This window comes from Mytilus galloprovincialis, chromosome 8 (genome assembly GCF_965363235.1).
Source record: "Mytilus galloprovincialis chromosome 8, xbMytGall1.hap1.1, whole genome shotgun sequence".
Taxonomy (NCBI): Eukaryota; Metazoa; Mollusca; class Bivalvia; order Mytilida; family Mytilidae; genus Mytilus; species Mytilus galloprovincialis.
Window position 1 is genome coordinate 61829770 of NC_134845.1, and position 22198 is coordinate 61851967.

The following is a 22198-nucleotide window of genomic DNA, read 5'->3' on the forward strand; positions in this document are numbered from 1 at the left end:
CCCGAAGCGGGACGAACAGACAGACGGACGCACAGACCAGAAAACATAATGCCCATAAATGGGACATAAAACGTATTGTATAAATCTAATGGTAGTAATTGTAGTTCCATTCGGTTATCTTGTTTTTCAAGGCATATTTGGGTATTCCGTTATAACCACATAATTTAGAATTTATTATCATTCCATAAACAAATATACGGAGAAAGGGAAACAACTACAATGACATCAGGTAAATTGCTCTATATATAAATGGAAACATAATTACTGCAGAATTCTAATTGTGTTCTTTCTGTAGCAATATTTCATCTTCAACATTAAATGTTGTATTACATCATGTATAGACAATTAGATAAATCAAACACTTCCGATCACTATTTGTCGTTTGGTAGGGTTCATATTCTTTAGGCCCTAGTTTTCTGTGTAGTGTTTTGTAGATGTTATTTTCGCCACCCCTTTATTCATCGCATGTTTGGCTGTTGTAATGTCTGTTTATTTTTATTTCCATTCAATATGATTGATATCATCATTTGCTCCCCCTTTTGAAGGAAAACTCTTACGATCAATTGAAGAGTGATATTCTTCTATTGATTTTTATTTACACACACGTCAATATCTTATGTGTGTACATAAAACTTCATATTATTTACTTCCTGTGTGCAGAGCACTTCATTCATAAGTTCTTGTTATGTAACATGTGTAATGCAGACATTTATTTGCTATGCAGATTTTAGAGTTGAAAGTTGAAATTTTATTAATTGAAAATAAATGATGATTTATATAAAGAAAATAATATAGTCGAATTTTAAGGGAAATACATATATATATACCATCCAAGATGTGAATAGACTGAATGTTTGTAAATACAGTAATATATATATAATAATGATAGATTTTCGATTCATGCTGTTAATTATCATAATTGATATTATAATTTCATTAAACTCAGATACCAACACCCATACAAAAAAAACATATGTACTGAAGGCCGGTCCAGTCAGCAATATTTCACAAGTAGCAGATAGCGGGATATCTATAGTCTGAATGAAATCAAGTAAATTACGATTCTGTTATGTAAATATGTATTTCAAGATGTAACGTGTAAAAACTGGAGCATCTAAAAAGTAATTTAAAGATAACAGTAGTAAACAACGGGTCGAAGCGGAAGGGTCTAAATTTCCCAACATCTCATTTTTTTTTAAAACATATGTGCATGATAAACGTGCACGAAGGTTACCAGCAAAGCTTTAGCATGCTCGGGTTAGCATAACACTAGTATTAAAGAATGTCTTGATTTACAAGACTGTCAGCACACGTATTCTATTATTAGTTGACTGATTGTATAATGAACCTAGAGTTTATTTAATTGTTTCTATGCTGTTCGAAAAACGATTCACTTCTGTGCTAAATGCAACGTGTGTTTCGGTGATGACCAATTTTCATATATTTTTCAAAGGGTCAAAGTAAATATTTTTGTCTAAATTTTATGAAAATTAAACGAGTCAAATTAATTTTAGTCGAGGTGTAAGTTACCACCATAAGTTATATACTTGGTCTTGTTAAACAATTCAATTTGATAAAACGTGCTTCTGACTGTGACACAGCACTTTGAATATCTATAAACACGCATTTGTAAAATGTTTGGATATTTCTTTACTAACAGAAAGGAAAAGTTTAAATGGCAAGGTTGTCATAGTGACAGGTGATCCAGTGGAATTGGAGAAGCTATAGGAATAACATTAGCTAAAGCTGGAGCTAAAGTCGCATTAGGCGCCAGACGGGTAGATAAACTAGAAGATGTGAAAAGAAAAATAGAGGAATTCGGGGGAGTTTGCATTCAAGCCAAAACAGATGTTACTGTCAGAAGCGATGTAAGATAACTTCTCCAGTAATTAACCGTTAAGTGATGAAGTAACATCACATTTAAATGCGCGAATAAACAAAATAAAATAAAAAAAAGAATAATAATCAAGAATGAATAATTGATATTTAACCCATATCTAACTTAAACCGGTTCGCTCGTTAACTGTGTTCCAAAATTTCATAAAAAAGGCGTTTAACGTTATGCATGTCATACAATTTCAAGAATATAGAAACATGTAAAAATATCACAAAACCCACAATACATGGGATTCTCTGGTCGATATACATGTACGATAGACATCGGAGCATATTCTGCATTTCATTTTTTTGTTCTTTTGGAAACTTGGTATTGCTGGCAAATCTTTGATAGCTCGTTGTGAGTTTTTTCCTCCCTATTCTCAATTCGGGTCAATTGAGGACTTTCACATTATATACAGAATTTTTTTTTGTATTGAGACCGTATGAATAATTTCAAGATATAAACATGAATATGTGATATGATAAGATGTCTGTTTATTCTGTATCATTGGATTGCTGTCTGAGAGGAATTTTGAAAATTAGTATCCTGACATTTAGTAAGTGCTGAAAATAAATAAGACAGGAAGAAAATGCAGAGGTGCTGAAAAAATAGAGATACATTAGGATAGATAGAAATGGAAGGTCTATGGGAGAAGAACCTGCCCCCTCCCAATCCTCCTGAATATAAAAAAAAAATGGTATCGTTTATTTATTTGAATGTTTTCATTAATTTTCCGTAGCCACTTATAGTTTCCGAAATTGGTCCTGAATATGCGTCTAATTCTTTTAGGTTAAGGAGCTAGTGAGGAGGACAGAAACAGAGTTGGGACCAGTCGATATAATGATCAATAATGCTGGAGCATGGTATTATACACTGGTCAAAAACTTACACGAAGATAAATGGGATCAAATGATAGATGTAAATTGCAAAGTAAGTCAATAATAATAGCTGAAATCTATGACGCACGGTTAACCCTTTTCTTATGGTCAACAATTTCATTATTTAGAATTACAAATAACGAACGAATCGTGGATTTAGTCTTCTGCGATACCAGTATGATGTGACATATCCTATTCCGATGTCGAACTTAAACTTCCGACAGTTTAATAACTTGTGTACGCTTCATAATGTTTAAACCTCCGACAGCTTAATAACTTGTGTACGTTTCATAATGTTTAAACCTCCGACAGTTTAATAACTTGTGTACGCTTCATAATGTTTAAACCTCCGACAGTTTAATAACTTGTGTACGCTTCATAATGTTTAAACCTCCGGCAGTTTAATAACTTGAGTACGCTTCATAATGTTTAAACCTCCGACAGTTTAATAACTTGTGTACGCTTCATAATGTTTTAGCAATTGACAAGCAAGAATCCGAAAAATTCAAGTGGTTTGTATATAATCAAAGAATCCACATACAACCGTTGCCATGGACGAACAAACTTTGTCTTTACCTTTGTCCTAACAAATAGCCAATGAAAAGGATGTGACGTCTTTACACGTTGCTGGTAAGCCAATAAAAAAACGCAGAATCTCGTATCTCTTTTTCGTATAAATATGAATAGAATCCATAACATGTATTGGCCATGTTTGTGTTAATATCCAACTACATTGAAAAAATTAAGGCATCGACATGATCAGTAAAAGTTATTTGACAATATTGATTATAATGCTTGATATGGAGTGAGGACATTGTTTATTTAGTATATTTCCTGTGATATTTTAAATAGGGATTGACTAATGGCGTCGGAGCAGTTATAGACCAGATGGTAAAGCGTAAGTCAGGTCACATTGTGAATATATCGTCTGATTCAGGCAAGAGGGTATGTTTTTACATTATCCATACAATTTGTTATGGTGTTGTGGTTGACTAATTTGTAAGTAGTGAATTGGATTACAGCAATCTAAATATAACTAGTCAAAAATATTAAAGCAATCTAAATATAACTAGTTAAATTACTTAAAGCTATCTTTTAAAAAAGGCTAAAATTATATAAATCACGAAACAGACTAATTGTGACATTAAAAAAATCAAATGTATTCATTGGCTTATTTTGTACTTATTTGAATTTCCCAAAAATGATTGCGAAATTTTCTTTTACCTACTAGTTAGTTTATATTTTAGCCTATGCCCATAAGATGAAATAAAACTAAAAGATAGTGTTCGCTTTGTTAAAATGAGATGTTCCATTTCAATTCTCATCTTATGAACAAAAACAAAAAAATCAACTGAAAATTTCAAACATGTAAATACCACCAATTGGACATGTCCACACAATACCAGTTAAGGTACTATGGTATTGTTTTGCCATCCTTGATAGTAATTGATGGTTCTTGTTTTTTTTTATATAAAAGATAAAAACTATCTTAAATATCTTTTTCACTGGTTTGCTATTTTAACATTTAGATATCAAACTCATATTATTTTAGGGATTTCCTGGTCTAGCAGTGTATACCGGAAGCAAGTTCTTCATGGAGGGATTCTCCCAGACATTAAGACAGGAAGTTTGTAAGCTGGGAATTCGAGTAACCGTTGTCCAACCGGGAAGTGTCAATGTCCCGGATATGGCAGACAAACATATCGATCCAGAGGTATGCATAATAATAAGTGTTTCCCCTGTTTTTTAATACTTTCCTTTTTCTTTTGGTTAAGTGAATGAAAAAGTGACACTCATCAACTTAAGTTCTGATATATATCGGTAAGCTTTACACATATTGTTGACGTAACAGACGAACATGATAAGCCAATAAATTCCAATGAAAGAAATCGTTACATAATTGACCGAGTCATTTCTGAAACAAACAAAACTATGCAGTATGGGCTTTGTTCATGGTTGAAGGCCGTACAGTGACCTATAACTGTTAAATTCTGTGTCATTTGGTCCCTTATGGAGAGTTATTTCTTTGGCCATCATACCATGTCTTCTTTTTATAAGAACGTCTGACTGAAGGTTTAGTACAACTTCATGCATTTGTTTTTTTTAATTGTTTTGCAATATTTTGAAAAAACCTAGAAATGCATCTTTTGTCGTTTGTAAGTGCTATCATTCTTTGACATAACATTACTAAAAATTATGAAATGAAATCTTAGTTAATACAACATATATTTTTCTTTTCATTTTAGGTTAAAATATTTGAGGAAACGGTATCGGGTAAATCACTTGAGCCAGAAGATATAGCAAATGCTGTTCTGTACGCTGTTAAACAACCGGATTACGTCGGAGTAAATGAAATACTAGTTCAACCAAGAGAGATGCCGTTTTAAACATAATTATTGTTTTCTGAGCATTGACGTGTTATATAAGCTATAGCGTTGTCAGTTTGTTTTAGATTTATGAGTTTGACTGTCCCTTTGGTATCTTTCGTCCCTCTTTTATATGTTATATAAGTGTGACATAGGAAATAGCCCTCTTGGCATGTTTCATCTACATTATCCACCATGATATTTTGTTATCAGTGTTTTTTTTCATAACATATGTACATGTACATGTACCCTATAATTATTCCATACTCTTAAAAAATGTATAAACTGATGGAAAATTTAAACCAGCTGAGAAAAATTAAAGCCTTAAAAGATGAAAGCATCGTTCATAGTTTGTTGTACAACCAGTCCATGTTTTATATGGCAGTTCAAGAGTCTATGAGCATTAGAGTTTATATGAGCTCTTGCTCTGAATGTATCTGATGAAATTGATAGCCTTTTTCGGTTGCATATCCATGATATCCACATGGTTATAATACACATGTCAATTACTTTGAAATTGGTAAAATATCCCTACACATGTATGTGTACTGCACATTATTTCAATCACAGAAGCATTTTGAGTACCAAGATTCATCACAATGTAATTCATAGAAGATCTGCATCTTAGATGAGGAATCTAAAAACTTGCGTTTAATCTTGATGATAAAAAATTAACCCTTTTCATGAAGATTTTTATTTCTTTGGACCGGAAAATACGTCTGAGATCCTTGCTATGCAAGTATATGACTTTTTTGGCGTAAACACTCTGTGTTTAGATACAAAGCAATCTGCCAGAGTTCAAACGATACAGATATAAGCAGTTTTGTTGTTCTTATACATGCTTTCAAATATTCGATTGTAAGATTGTCGATAAAAGTAAAAAATGGTTTAAGACAATGAAATTGAGAATGGTTATGGGAAATGTGCCAGAGAGGAAACATCCCGACCAGAGAGCAGATAACAGTCGAAGGCCACCAATATATCTTCAATGCAGCGAGTAATTTCCGCAGCCGGAGCCGAGCTTCAGCTGGACCTACCCGAATCAAAAATGTATACTACATGTTGTTCAGTGATAATGGATGTCATACTAAACTCAAAAATATATAAAAAAAAAATAAAATAAAAAAATGATACAAGTCTAAAATGGGCTAGATGCTCCTGACTTGTCCTAAGTCAGAAAAGGTAACTAAAGAAACTAAACAATAATACATACATACATTACCAAAAGATTACTAGCAACTTCTGACATGCCAGCCCCAGACTTTCATTAAACTGACTGAAAGATTATGTCTTAATCATATGAATATCAAGTACAATTCATCCCCTTGGGGTTAAGTATCTAGTCTGGCGTATTAATTCAACTTTTTATTTTAAATTAATCCTGGTACTTTTGATAACGTACCATCATAAAAATATATACATGTAAGAAAAAATATAACCCGTATGATACCAATAACTGGTTTTAGAATAAATGTGTTTATTTCCAATGCAAAGACCCTTAATAGATTCAATAATAAAGCCAACATATACAATCTAAATGAACTGACACCAGTATCGTTACTATACACCTTTTTATAAAGTCTGTTTAAAGGTTTTGTTGCCTTTTGAGATGAATGCCAACATTTTTGTTCTTTGCAAAGAATATCACCATCAAAAATTGGATGTGAAATACCTGAACGTATAAGATGTCTGCATGTTAAATTATATTTAAGAATGATGTCCTTGTATCGATGATAAAATTTAGTAAACGTTTTGACTCGTTCGTGGTATCGAAAACCCTGCTGTTATGTTTTTTCAGTAACATATAATTTTCTCTAAGAGCGACAAGGGAGGCGCAATTGTAATATCTAAAAGGACACACTGCATTAAAGAAGGGTTGAGGCAGTTAAACTCTATCCAGTACACGGAGATACAAGAACCTAATCTATTACTGATTAAAAATAATATACAAACACAAATCAGCAAGATGTTTGACAATGGTGAGATTGATGGGATAACTCTTGATTTTCTCCGTGGCTCATCGAAAGAGGGACCCAGCTTGGGTCGTCTTTTTCTCCTTCCTAAACTTCACAAATTAAGTGAACTTGTTATTCAAGGGATAAAAAAAAACAAACGATGATAGTAAATGAATTATCCCCATGCAGACCAATTATTTCTCAACGTAACTCTGTCACCGAAAGGGTTAGCAAATTTATTGATTATTTTTTGATACCTTTAGTTAAAAGACAGAACAGTTACTTTAGAGATAGTGGGCATTTCATAAATAAAATAGAAAGTTTAAGGCCTGATCGGGATTGCCTCTTAGTTTCTTTTGACTGCACCAGCATGTATACAAACATGGAGTTCAATGAACTCATTCATTCTGTTGGACGGGCTTATAACAGTGCAGTAAAAAAAGATTATCCGATAAAATTACCTAGCTGTGAAACAATTAAATCGTTAGTAGCCACAGTGTTGAAAAACAATTATTTTGAATTTAATGACCGATAATTTGTACAGAAAATAGGCGGTAGTATGGGAAGTAAATGCAGCCCAGAAATTTGTGGTAGAATGAAATTCAAAACAGTGTGGCTGTGGCCATTGATTGACACATTAAATTCATCCATTGACTGGGACAATTTACACGAACGTTTGTCTGTAACGACCACTGTTCACGACGTAAATACGATAGACATTTAAACTGTGGGGTCATCAAAGGTTTCGTAACGCCTTAAATTATAAAATAATTCCAAAAATTAATCAGGAATAACCTTTATGTTTTGGTTTATATAATTGATATAAATCAAAACATCGTGTTATTTCTGATTAGTTTTTCGAATTACTTTATTAAGGTGTTGAGAACCTTTGGTGACCCCATAGTTTAAGTGTCTTTAAAAAGTACACAGTGAGCAGTGGTCGTTACATACAAACGTTCACCTAAATTGTCCCAGTCAATGGATGAATTTAATGTGTCAATCAATGGCCACAGCCACACTGTTTTGAATTTCATTCTATTAGAGCATTCGAAGTTATCAATGAAATTATTGAAAAATATAAGTATAAAAATAAGATCTTATTTTACGGAAGGTATAGAGATGATGCGTTTATAAAAGCTCATTCATCACGAGAAGAGGTTGAGGAGTTTTTTTTTTAAATAGCAAATGATCATCGCCCTTTATTAAAGTTTACTTGTGAAATTTCTAACGAAGAAATTATTTTTCTCGATACAGTCGTACATAAAGGGTTGAGGTTCAGGACTAACGGTATCCTTTATATAAAGAGCTACACCAAACCTACTAATACGTTTCAATATTTAGATAGGACATCTATGCATAACCCAACAGTCTTCTCCGGATTTATAAAAGGGGAAGCTATTCGCCACCACCGAAACAACAGCAACACGCAATATGTAAAAGATACACTTTGTAAATTCAAAGGCCATCTTAAGCAAAGGGGATATAAGGACCATGAAATGCTTCGTAACTGTGAATCGGCTCTCAACTACCAGAGTTACTCCAATAGTTAAACAAGAATCTGACAAGCAGATACCACTAGTATTTGTAACTAAATATCACTTCTCGTTAGGAAATATAAATGAAGCTTTACGAAAACATTATAAAAAACTAGTTCGCAATGCGAAATGTAGGGAGCTATTTCCAAAACCGCCAATGGTAACATATAGTAGACATCGGAACTCAAAAGAAATACTGACTAGATCGATAGTCAAAGTTTAGTACAATATGAAGGATTGGGTCAGGACCTCTGATGAAGCACCCACCCTGCATATGAGCCACGGAATATTATAGAGTTTGTCCTATTCTGTACTGCAGAAACACGATGTGTTGGGTCCTGGAGAATAGGCAAACGTGGCTGATAGTTACTTCCAGATATTCAACATTACTTTAGCTGTATTTGGCAAAATTTTTAGGACGGTTTGGTTCTCAATGCTCTTCAACTTCGTACTTTAATTGGCCTTTTCAACAATATTTGATTCGAGCGTTACTAATGAGTCTTTTGTAGATTAAACGCGCATCTGGCATACGTATAATTTCAATCCTGTTCTCTATGATGAAAATATTTACAAACACTGGGTCGATGCCACTGCTGGTGGAGTTTTAATTCCCCGATGGTAATACAAGCCTAGTAGTCCGCACTTCTGTGTTGACTTGAGTTATCATTGATATGTTCATAATTATAAATTAACTGTCAACAAAACATTTAATTTTTGAAATACTAAGGCTTTTCTACCCCAGGAATAGATTACCTTAGCTGTTTTTGGCAAAACTTTTACAAGTGTTTGGTCCTCAATGATTTTCATTTGTACTTCATTTGCTCTTTGAACATTTTTTATTCCAGCGTCACTGATAAGTCTTTTGTAGACGAAACGCGCGTTTTGCGTAAATATAAAATTTCAATCCTGGTTTCTATGATGAGTTTATTTACAACCAATGCTGGTGGAGTTTGAATTTCCTGGGGGTATCACCAGACATGTAGTCAGCACTTTTGTGTTTAATTGAGTTATCATTGATGTGTTCATAATTATAAATTAACTATAAACACAACTTTGAATTTTTGAATTACTTAGACTTGGCCAATTTTTTTTTATGAATTTTTGGTCCTCAATGCTCTCCAAGTGAAACTCTTGTTGCCTTGTTTACGCAATTTCATGACAGAACAGAAGTATTGACCACAGTTAATCAAATAAACAGGGGACAGCTCAGTCTTTCTACAAACAGGAAATTATATTTTCCTGAAAACTAAAGACAAACAAAAAGTTTAGCAAAATAAGTTTTAACCACATGCTCATCTTATAAATACTTTATCGATTGTTTTTATCAGGGATATATTCAAATGTATCAAGATATCTGACCAATCTGTTGTTCGTTGTTGTTTCAGATTGTTTGGTAACAGTAGTTTTTGGATGTGTTGGCACGGGCTGTGTAATGTCATAGTTGTCATAGTTGTAGGTGTTTTGTGTTTTGTTTTGACAGGACGTCACCACAATCGTATACACAATTAAGAAATCATTCATGGCAGCCGTAGATTTGTTGTCATTTAACCATGAGTTGGGCATTTATATTCGTTGTATTACCCTGAATGATTCTAATAGGACAAATTCGGTTATTGTGTTAAACGCGAAAGCCTTATACATACGATACTGTTTTGGCTGTTCCGTATTACCCAATGTTGATAATATAAGAAATATTATATAATTCAATTACTATTTTTTTTTAATCGCATTTCCACGTATATGTTTGCATGCACTGTAATTTTGTTCGTTCTGATGCGTACAAGAAGCTTTAAAGCGCTCTGTATTTACATTTTATTTTTTTGTTTACGGAAACATACTTGTGATGTCACCTTGTTACGTTGCCATGCCCTGACAATAATATCATCTCGCAGAATTTTTATTTTAAATTTTACCATGAAAGATAAATTGAAATGAACCGCTTTGTTTATTTTGCTGTAGAATAGAGATAAATATATATTGTATCTTAATATTGGCCTACGTATACTGGGGGTTTTGATGTCGAAAATTGAGAATATCTGATAGTGTAAATAAGTTGGTCGCAACTCGGAACAGTCGTTTTGTGTATTACTGCGTTTGCGCTGAAGGCAGATACATTGTGATTATACTGGTTGACGATAATAGGTCGTCATAATAGAATTGTCGGTCATTGTTGTAAAATACTCTACCTTTTAAGAATGCATTCACAAGATAAGTATTGGTAGTTGATACATGTAAACAGAAGTATATAATTATATATCTAAATATATTTATTATTATATGGAACTTTATAAAAATTTAGTATAGTGAATACGAATCATTCAGGAAATAGTTTTGACTTCACTTTATTTTTTCAAGCGAATACATTTTGTTATAATTTAATTTCAATATGAGAAAGTACATATCAAGTATGGTTTACATTGTATCACTAAACTTGTATCGTGTGTTATAATCTATATAGAGAATGAATGCCTTTATTTAACACCGCTTGCATATTGTTGCTCTACATGTATATCACAAGTGCATCGATTTGGGCCTGCACTATCAACGTAAGGATCAATTAAACTTTCTCACTACACCAATATTTTTTTCACACGTTTAGAATTTTAGACATCCTTTCATTTAATTAAGGAATGACTGTAATATTTTTTCTGTCTATAAAGAAATAACATAAAAAATGTTACGGTCACATGACTAAAGTATGTCTATGGGCTAATAACAAAATAACGTCAGCCAATCAGAAGACCCGTTACATCCAAAATTAAATTATTGACCGACATATCACATTGCAAAGCCTCCTCATAATAATGATAAGCTTTGTCCTTGTGACCAGATATCTCATGACATACTCCAAGCATTGTAAATGTATCTATAATTTGCTTAATGGTATGCAGATTGATATCCTTATTAAATAACTTAATGCCTGTTATAGTACCAATTATTTTTATTAAATGTTCGCATATGTATTTTTCTCTCGGGTAATTTTCGATCCAAAGCATGTGATCTATAAAAGAATTGATGTCTTTACTGATCTATCATAAAACCGTGTAATGTCGTTGATAAACTGAAATTAAAATCATAATATTGTATATTTTAAGCCAGTTATGACAATTAAGAACCAATGTGTACCATCAGCTTATTGATACTCAACACTATTGCGTAAACGTATGTATACCAAAATCTATTGTTATGTCATTTGCAGTAAATCCACTATCAACACATTGTCATCAATATAATGAATGTTGATCCGAAATATACTTGGAGCCTGTAATTCAGTGGTTTTCGTTTGTTTATGTGTTACATATTTGTTTTTCGTTCATTTTTTTTATATAAATAAGGCCGTTAGTTTTCTCGTTTGAATTGTTTTACATTGTATATCGGGGCCTTTTATAGCTGACTATGCGGTATGGGCTTTGCTCATTGTTGAAGGCCGTACGGTGACCTATAGTTGTTAATGTCTGTGTCATTTTGGTCTCTTGTGGACAGTTATTTTATTGGCCTTCATACCGCATCTTCTTTTTTATATATTGATATGTTTTTTTTTTCTGTTATGTTCTATTTTAAAATCATGTAATTACCCAAAAACCAAAGGTTTTTATATCCATAGGCATATATAACCTTAAATAATTTTTTGCTCTCAAATCATTGATATAAGAGCCACTGATTAAGTTAAATTTAAAAAAAGAAATATCAGTTTGGACGCACTTTATTTTTATAGCGTTATTTCTTGACTGATATGAATTGTACCGCAATGATTTTGCATTTGTTGAAAAACGACGTATACATTTTTGAAATCTCATAGAAATAAATATGGTTGACAAACTAAGTATTAAAAGTGTTACTTTCAAATATCAGTCTTTAGTAGACTAAATAAAAGGCCAAATAAAGTACAAAGTTGATGATTATAGACCAGGACCTGTTAAATACCGGAACCTCTTTGGTTAACCCGGTTTTTTTTTAACTAACCCCTTAACAAAAGTGTGTATCTTTACTTACAACTGTGTTTTATATTAATGTCTCATATCGCAAGCACATTTGCCATGTTTCAAAACCGGTATCACCAGTACATTAAAAACGTGTCCAAGATACCAGGTTTATTGTGATTTGGATAGAGAATTGTCTCATCGGCACTCATACCACATCTTCATATATCTATTTTAAGTGCACAAGTTACACACAATATAGTTTCACTTTAGAAAATGAAATTAGTATTTATCAATGCCGTTTGGTCTAGCCCTATCCCTTAGTAAAAAACCAACAAAGACAAAACACGGACAACTTAGTCAAAATAGATAAACAAAGCTACAAAATTGTCCATATTTAATCCAGAACAAATTGAACAGTCATTTAATCAAACGTGTAACATATTTGTTGTAGAAGTAATTTATTCTCGATGTGTTCAAATTTAAATTGAATAAAAAGAATACAACTTATACATTCCACTTTGTTGATTAAGATACTGCATCACGTTTATTAACCCCACACAAGATGATGATGGACATAGACAGGACAACATTATTATAATTCCCGATTTTACTGGGGATAACTAATGCCACCAGTCTTATTTAAATTGTATGAACAAAATAATTGAATAGTGCAGAAACATGTCATGATAAAGTCAACTGAACTTAAATCAAACAGAGGATATCAACAGATAAACATCAGTTTTTCGTTCATAGTTAATGTTCTAAGTATATCTGCAATTTAGTCCGAGGACACAGTTATATCGTAGTGCATTTTTTATAAACAATTAATAAACATTTAAAAATTCCTACTTGCGCTTTCTCAATAATATTTTTACAGTGTTTTGTACTCATTTTTGGTCAAATTATATTAAAATTATAGAAAACTTCATCAGCTCTTACTCAAAATATAGACAATTGTATTTGAAGGTGGTGTAGAAATTTTTAAACAACATCTAATTTACTTCATATACTTAACACGAAAAACCCAGTTATATCAAATTGTAGATAAACATAAGGATGGCATTTTATTTTTCAATACTGACTTCACAATATAAAAAAAAGATGTGGTATGATTGCCAATGAGACAACTATCCACAAAAGACCAAAATGACACAGACATTAACAACTATAGGTCACCGTGCGGCCTTCAGCAAAGCCCATACCGCATAGTCAGCTATAAAAGGCCCCGATAAGACAATGTAAAACAATTCAAACGAGAAAACTAACGGTCTTATTTATGTAAAAAAAAATGAACGAAAAACAAATATGTAGCACATAAACAAACGACAACCACTGAATTACAGGCTCCTGACTTGGTACAGGCACATACATAAATAATGTGGCGGGGTTAAACATGTTAGCGGGATCCCAACCCTCCCCATAACCTGGGACAGTGGTATAACATTACAACATAAGAACCAACTATAAAAATCAGTTGAAAAAGGCTTAACTCATCAGATGGACAAAATACAAGTGGACGTGGCCCGGTACTTATACATCCTTACACAAAAAGACATTATGAACATATCTGAGAGTACTCGCAGGTATCTGACAGCTAGTTCAAAGCCACTAACAACTAATAAAAAATCATGCAAATAAGACTAAACTATCAATCCGTACGCATCCAACATCCAATGGATTTAGTGTAAAGACGTCATAAACAGGCAGAGAAAAACATGACCTAGTTCGAATATCAGCTCGCCCTAGGGGGCTCGCCTGATATTTGAACTAGGTCATGTTTTTCTCTGCCTGTTTATGACGTCTTTACACTAAATCCAGAGGGGCTCGCCTGATATTTTGCTGATAAAGTCACTTTCAAAAACAGAAATGCCATTTTTCTAAATTTATCACATCTAAATAACAGAGGTTTGCACAAATTCATCACAATCAACCCCAAGTTTAACATAATTAATGGAGATACGACAGAAAAGCTACCTATAATTAAAAACCAATTGTTGAGAGAGCAATTGAAGGTCTTTCCACAAAATAACCCCAAATGTTTTGATATGAAAATAGTAAAAATTCGGTTTAAAATGTCATTTCCAACGTCAAATGATAGTTTATGGTAGCAATACACAGTTAGGAGTTTAGTTTTGCATTTTGGCCCCTGTGGATTTTTCAAATAGGAAAGTTATTGTGTAATAAAATTCATTTTTAGACAGATGAGTGCTAATTTAGCCTTCAAAGATGGTTTATAAGTGCATCAAGATTATTTTTTTCATGTTTTATGGGCTGTTTTCTGTTTGACAATCCGTATTTTCATAGCTAGACCGGCCATCGGTCCAGAAATTAAAGTACCGTTTACAAACACTCTTTTTCTACATGAAGTTTTTGAAGCAATTTTACAAAAAAATGAGACGAAAGACATATGATTTTCATTGGATTTGCTGAATGATATTTGTACACAGTTTAAGAAAAGGTATTACTTCAAGCGATTGAAATTCTACTTTTAGCTAAATTGTGGGGAAATATGTGACATCTTCCCCCTCCCCTTTTTGCAATATTTTATAACAAATAAATGCAGATTGTTGCCATGGATACACCAAAAAGAAATTATATTTTACCATTTTATATACTGGATATAAAATCTATGGAAGATTCTGATTACATACATATGCCCATGTATGACACAAACAGTAAGCTTGATATTGCAAGAAAGCAATAAAAAGGGGATAGTAAAATTCATAAGGGCAAATTTTAATATTTTTTCCTAACTGTTTATTGCTACCTATAGTACAATAACTCCAAACATATATGGTTTCTATACATTTTTGTATTAAACAAGGGAGATAAATTGTAACTTCCGGTTTGAAAAATATTTTCCCGGTATCATTTAATTACATGTATTTAATTTATGTTTCTGTATACTTTTATACTCAAAATGTACAAAAATAGCTACTTCCGGTTTACACAGGGTCACTTCCTGTTCCTTTTTGAAGATCATATGGCTTTTAACTTGTAATACACATGTGTACTTCATCCGAAATTAAAATCTTACCTTCTTCAATCGGGCTGTTGGTTCCCTGTTCGTTGTCTGTTTGGCTCTGACAGACATACAACCAAGATGGCTATATATTTGTTGAGTCAAGATCACTGATTCAAAGTAGGAGTTTAAGGAACCTGAAACAAAATGAGAAAAACTTCCTGTTAAAACAGTATGCGAACTTATATTTGGGCTATCTGATTTTGTTCGTATCAGAAAAAGGATGGGCTGTTAAGAAAGTGGTTAAGTTGTAATACAATTATGATTACAAGGACATCGAAACACAATTGTTTAATCATATGTCAAAATCTATCTCTAGTCTTTGTTTTTATAACATACATTTTTCAATGGTCAAATGATAAATGGCCAATGCATTTTAGTATTTCTTTATATCTGGAATCAGATAAGTTATTTGCATATACATTACATGTAATAGTATTTTAATTGATACATGTTCATCATGTTACGTAATAAATGTTGGTTTCAAATTAAGATTAAAATTATCAATCAAGGACCAATATATAAAACAGACTAGGCTGCAAGGTTATTTGATATCACTTCAAATTTGTCATCTATCCGTAAAATATGGGACAGCAATGTGTAGCTGTACATGTTACTGTACAGCCTTCAACAATGACACAACCAGTGCCTATAAATATATATGCTTTATCATGAATCCTATACATTTATAGGAACATGATTGATTAAAAGGGTCCACGTGTAGACCGTGTATAGTCTTTATTAGGAAAGCAGGTAGGCGGGGTTTATTTCCATACATGGTTAGTAGTGGGGTTACGACTTGGTCACTATTTCATTGTTTTAATGTAAAGAAAGTTCTGTTTAATATTGCTATATCACGTCTGTTCATATTGAATTGTTATTGTTGACATTATTTATTTTTAGTGCAGACCAATGAAAGTAGGTTCTTAAATTGAACACTTGAACACTTTATTATAAAAATAAGGAGATGTGGTATGATTGCAAATGAGGCAACTCCAGTCTAAATTCAACAAATACAGATAGTCGGTAAGATACATTCGTTACATAGTGTTTAGTGACCTAATACGATATATACAGGGTCAGTAATTTTTTTTGGGGTTCGAGCTTCGTTCTCACCCCATAAGGCTTTTACTGACCCTGTATATATCGTATAAGGTCACTAACACACTATATATATGTAACTTATACTATTTGGATGTAAAAGTCCCAGATATTACAATATACGAAACAGCTGAAAACTAAATGCAATGGCGTAATTAATACTACAACAAAGAAAGAACATTATTTTTTTTCTATGCATCAATCATATATATTGCGAATACACTCATTCAAAGGCAAAAAAATCGTCAAAAGGACAAGCAGTTTCGCATGTTTTTGATAAGTATAAAATTTACTTAATTCATAAATATACAATTATACTTGGCAATTTTTATAATATCTGAATTATTCATTCTCATAATGCTGGCCTTATTCAGCTGAAATTTCGAAATATGTTCACTGATGTCGTTCAATGTTGGTCTGCGATTTGCATGTTGTGGCTACCATTATATTATTTGTATGCACTTTTCTCTGTGATGAGTGTTCTTGCGTTTGATTGTGATTGTGATATATTTCTGTCACGTAGTGTTATCATTTTATGGAATTTGTTTACCAAAATAATATAGGCGGAAAACCCTTTTCATAAAATATCCAGTATCAATCAGGGATATGGCAGTAGCTATGAAATAGTTCAGTTACAGCCCGCAACAGAGAAGTGATCGAATTGATGTTTCTTTACCGTCAAAATTAGCTACGTTATCGACAAACTTAATTGAGTAGTGACTGAACTATTGGTACTTAAACATTAAAAAGATTGACAATGCTGACAAACTTTCATGTGTCGATAATCAAGTTTATTACCGATAATATTTAAAATAATTCTAATAATATGAAACAAAATATGTCCATGCACCATTTCGATTACCAGGCCAGGCCCCTTCCTCCATGAAAATTAAATGGTCCGTGGCAAAAATCAAAAATTCCCACATGTTCAACGTCAAAATTTGACCAGATTCTATTCTTAACTGTCGGATAATATACTAGGATAACATAGAAAATGTCCTGTATGGGACGATTCTGTACTCATACTTCACGCGTAGTTGGGTAGAAGTGTCCTCGTAGTGAACGCACCCGACTACGCGTGCAGTAAAAAGTGTACTCTTACGTCGGATACCGGGCAGTTTCTTTGTTATATCTGCACTTTATCAAATACATGTACATGTTAATATTTACTTAATATTAAAAAGGTAAAAATTATTACTGAAAGCCTGTTCAGGGTTTCTTTCTTGTGTATGATTATATAATTTTTCACATGCCTGAACTCATTGACGATAATGTAAGGTGCTCTATTAGAAAAAAACTGGATTTCTAGTTCGGGTTTGAAAAAGAAATTTCGCCTTTTCTTGAGCCTGTTTTGTACATTTAGTTTAACAGATATGATCCAATGGAAATTTTCACATGGAACCTTCGGTAAATAGGAAAATGAAAAGATATGGGGTAATTTACAGAGAGACCACACTCTATCCATGAGAAAAACGGAGGGAATTTAAAAATCTAGAGGTCTCCACAAGGCTTTCAACAAGGGTGGAATCTCACTCCTTCTGAAAAGCTCTAAATCGCCCCAACGTGTACATACGTTTGGTCATCAAGAGATTCTGGTTTTTCTGTTTGTGTGTCATAAACATTCAATTCGGATTTGAATTTAATTTACCGAAACATTTCCGTACATTAAATCTTAGGACGATCAGAACATTTTAAGGACGCAACAGATCGAAGTACAATTTTAAGTAGTACATAGATGTGCAATAATTCAGCTTCCTGTACATGTTCATGAAGTTCTAAATTTTGAATGTTGATTTCTTAAAAAAAAAAAAAAAAAACACCATATTTTTTACAATAAAAAATCTCAAAATGTCCGTTAACAATGAAAAAGTTTGACCATGAAAATTCACATATCTAAGAAAAGCAGTCGTTTAATTGATTATAAGAAATTTTCAGTATTATGTCAAATTTCTTTAATTTGAGAGTTTTCCTTTAGTTACAAATGTATTCCATGTGTGATGGTGAAATAAAAATGAATGTCTCAGAAAGTGGTGAATTAGTTTCCATAAATGACAGATGAATCGGGCCAAGCTTAGTAACTTACAGTAAACAGACTACTGCAACATTGACGCACTCGTCGAACTGTTTAAAAGATTTGTGTTTATGACCAAAAATTTATATACAACTTCATTTATAAATTAATCTAAATTTCATAGCGCGTCGTCACAATAATGAAAGTTATAAAAAAAAGCTATAACCAGCAGATCTATACTTCTATAAAGAAAGTATTCTTGTACAAAAGGGTATTTATTATAAAATGGTCCTAACTATAGAATAGATAGTTTACCACAGAAATCTTAAACGGAAGTTTCGACAATTTTAAACAGATGAGATTTGAAAATAAATTTAACTTTAAATAAACACTGAAATAATTTTAATACCTCGAAGGTGTAAAGAATAAACCAACAATCTCAATCTTCAAAATTAAGTGTCTTCATTGCACTAACCGACGAGTTCATGTTTACAGTAGAAACAGTGGATGTGATTCCAATAAGTTCATTATCATTGTATTCATGAATATTTATCGCTTATATTAGATTGATATTAAAAGATTTTATCGAGGTCGCACCAACTGTTTCTACAGCTTACATCAGTTACATATAACATGATCTCGTCGATTCGCACGACGAAGCCATTGTTTATGACAGAACACACATTCTAGATTATGTATTTTTGTTTCCGTCAGTTCGAAAGTATTTGATCATTTCAACTCCTTTGTATTTCATAATATGTGTCATGAACAAAGACATATGTTCGATTGAATAATGATTTCCTCGTAACAAATGATAGAAATTTCGGAGATCCCGTATTTGATCCTTTACCGTTAAAATGAAAATGTCAATGATAGTGGTTGATTATAAAAAATGTTTTACTGTGTTAAAAAAACTTCGACTTAAACAATGAAAACTTACACGTTGGACATGAAATATTTTGTCGATGAAGAAAATTAAATTATATCACTTCTGAAATAAGTTTGTCGATAACGTAACTTATTCTGACAGTAAAGAAACGCGAATTCGATCACTACTCTGTTACGGGCTGTATATGTATGTTGGCAATTGTTTTTGTTGCACTGCAGTGTTTCTGTTGTTCCTTTGTTTTTCTCTCATAGTTGATGTTTTCTCCACGGTTTGAGTTTGTAAACCGGATTTGTTTTCCCTCAATCGATTTATGACTTTTGAACACCGGTATACCATTGTTGCCTTTATCTATATGGGAAGTCATAGATTGGAACATAATTTGCAGTTTCATACATAGTTGCATCTGTTTAAAGTTTCGTTATGTTTTTTTTGCGAATAGATTATTCGTAAATCATAGTAGATATAATCATGTATTTCCGATACTTTTCCATTGACTATAAAAATTGAGGAAAATAAAAAAAAAAAGAACAAAAACTTCCAAATAAAAAATAATTGACTTGTTATTTTAAAAAATCATTTGATTGGTATTTAATCATTACGATCAAATTTCCTGATTGGCAGTCATATCAAATCTCATTACAATGTTTTGGAATAAAATCAGACAACAAAAGTGCATTGCATACATCATGGTAGTTAATAAAGGACAAATGATAAATAGTATACGGGTTAATTCATGATGATTTAAAAGGAATGAAGGTGTTTAACTTATCAAATCATTTGACAGAAAACAACCGACTATTAATACCACATACACCTTCCCCCGTGATGATGATTCAATAATATAATCGTCTTGTCAACTGCATGATCATTAAAAGATGACCTCGACTGGAGCAGTAATGTTCAGATAACCAAAAGCTAAACCATAGACGATAATTACCACCTATATCGTGGTTCTTTTAGGAAAACCAAACAGTAAAAATCCCATGGTATAGTTCATGATAATTAAAATAACTATAAGAGGAATATCAGAAAAACACTTGACATCACAAATGATGACACTTACCAACAAAAAAAGCGTCAGTATCCTGAATAGATTGTTTATACAGTGTTTTCGGATACAACTGACTTTGTGTAAACAAATGATTATCTATTTGCCTTTAACTACCATACGGATAATACATGTTAGAGCCCCTTAAAGTATATATTATTAACACAATATGCATTCTGCAAAAATGATATTATTCTGGATAATGACATGCGAATTGTGATTATGATATGCACGTAAAGTAAGACTATATTATCTATATTTTTTTTTATGTGAAACCATGGCCAGTATGCATAATTCTGTACATGAACCTTGACCGGATGGAACAGTATGTAAAGCTTAACATGAATATACACGATAGTATGTAAAGCTCAACAATATATACGATACATAATAATATTTTTTAGTGTAATGCAATAACATTTACCTTTCCTTTAATGAAGATGCTCGTAACATTATCCAACTACACCACTTTACTGTAGTTTTAGGCATATGCAAATTAATGAATAAAACATTATTTCCTGTCGTAAATCGACAGTACTTGTCCTGGAGATAATTTGATTGGTTTATAATTTAACACATAGATGGACAGATATTCATGATACATTGTTTTGTTGTTGTTTCGGTTTTTGCCTGTTATCACTTTGTATACATTCAATCATATTTTATAAATCAGTGCGGTTAATTCTCTACAGGCGTGTTCATTTCAGAAAACACGAAATATACGATTCCATATTTTGTTATAATAAGAAGGTGTCTTTGATCTTACAATTGAACAGAACACACTGATATTACGTATTAAACACCTAATTTTTGACAAATCTGTTTTTACTTTGTCGTTTTTATTTTTTTTGTCCTGCCTTGGCACTGACAGTTTGCCTTCGACATATGAGTTTGAGTATATTCTTTGTATAGTTAGCCTCTACTTGATAACCTTTCAATTAATAGGAACTCACCATCACATATATATTAAACAAGAGTTGCATGTAGTCTAAATCGAAACATGATTGCACCTATAATTTCTGTAAATAGAAGGAGTTGAGAGTAGACCAAACATTCATTACATCAGACGGTAGACATTATCAAATACTCCAGACTATTTAATTTTCATAATAAAATGTTTTACGTCACCCTTGATAAAAAGAGTTACAGTGAGTTGTCGTTATCTCAAAGTAAGGAGGAGACTTAATTATAACATGAACGTAATGAGTTTATGGATTAATACAATTTACTTTCAATGTACAGCTGTATTCCAAAATTGAGATTAGGGATGAATGTCGGCAAAACAATTGATTTATAGTTCACAGTATATATGGTATAAGCATATATTTTGTTTTACATATGTCTTTTCTGGGCCTTGTATAGCTGACTATGCGGTATAGGCTTTGCTCATTGTTGATCGCCGTACAGTGACCTATCGTCTTTAATTTCTGTGTGATTTTGTCTAGTGTGGGGCGTTGTCTCATTGTCAATCATACCACCTCTTCTTTTTTTATATTTAAATATCAACAGTTAGTCCATAGCGAAGATATATGAACATTATCAGTTGATGTTAACCAGTAAATAGCACATTGATACCTTAAGCAGATACATA

General features: G+C 32.3%; 1 protein-coding gene across 1 annotated transcript; it reads left to right on the top strand.

Moving 5' to 3' along the window:
- The first annotated feature begins 219 nt into the window (after positions 1-219).
- LOC143043739 (uncharacterized) lies at positions 220-5269 on the top strand. The gene is given in 7 exon segments (XM_076215920.1): positions 220-229; positions 1661-1699; positions 1702-1868; positions 2669-2809; positions 3610-3702; positions 4310-4471; positions 5004-5269. Coding segments are annotated over 7 exon segments (753 nt in total). The 3' UTR covers positions 5145-5269.
- The last annotated feature ends 16929 nt before the right edge of the window (positions 5270-22198 follow it).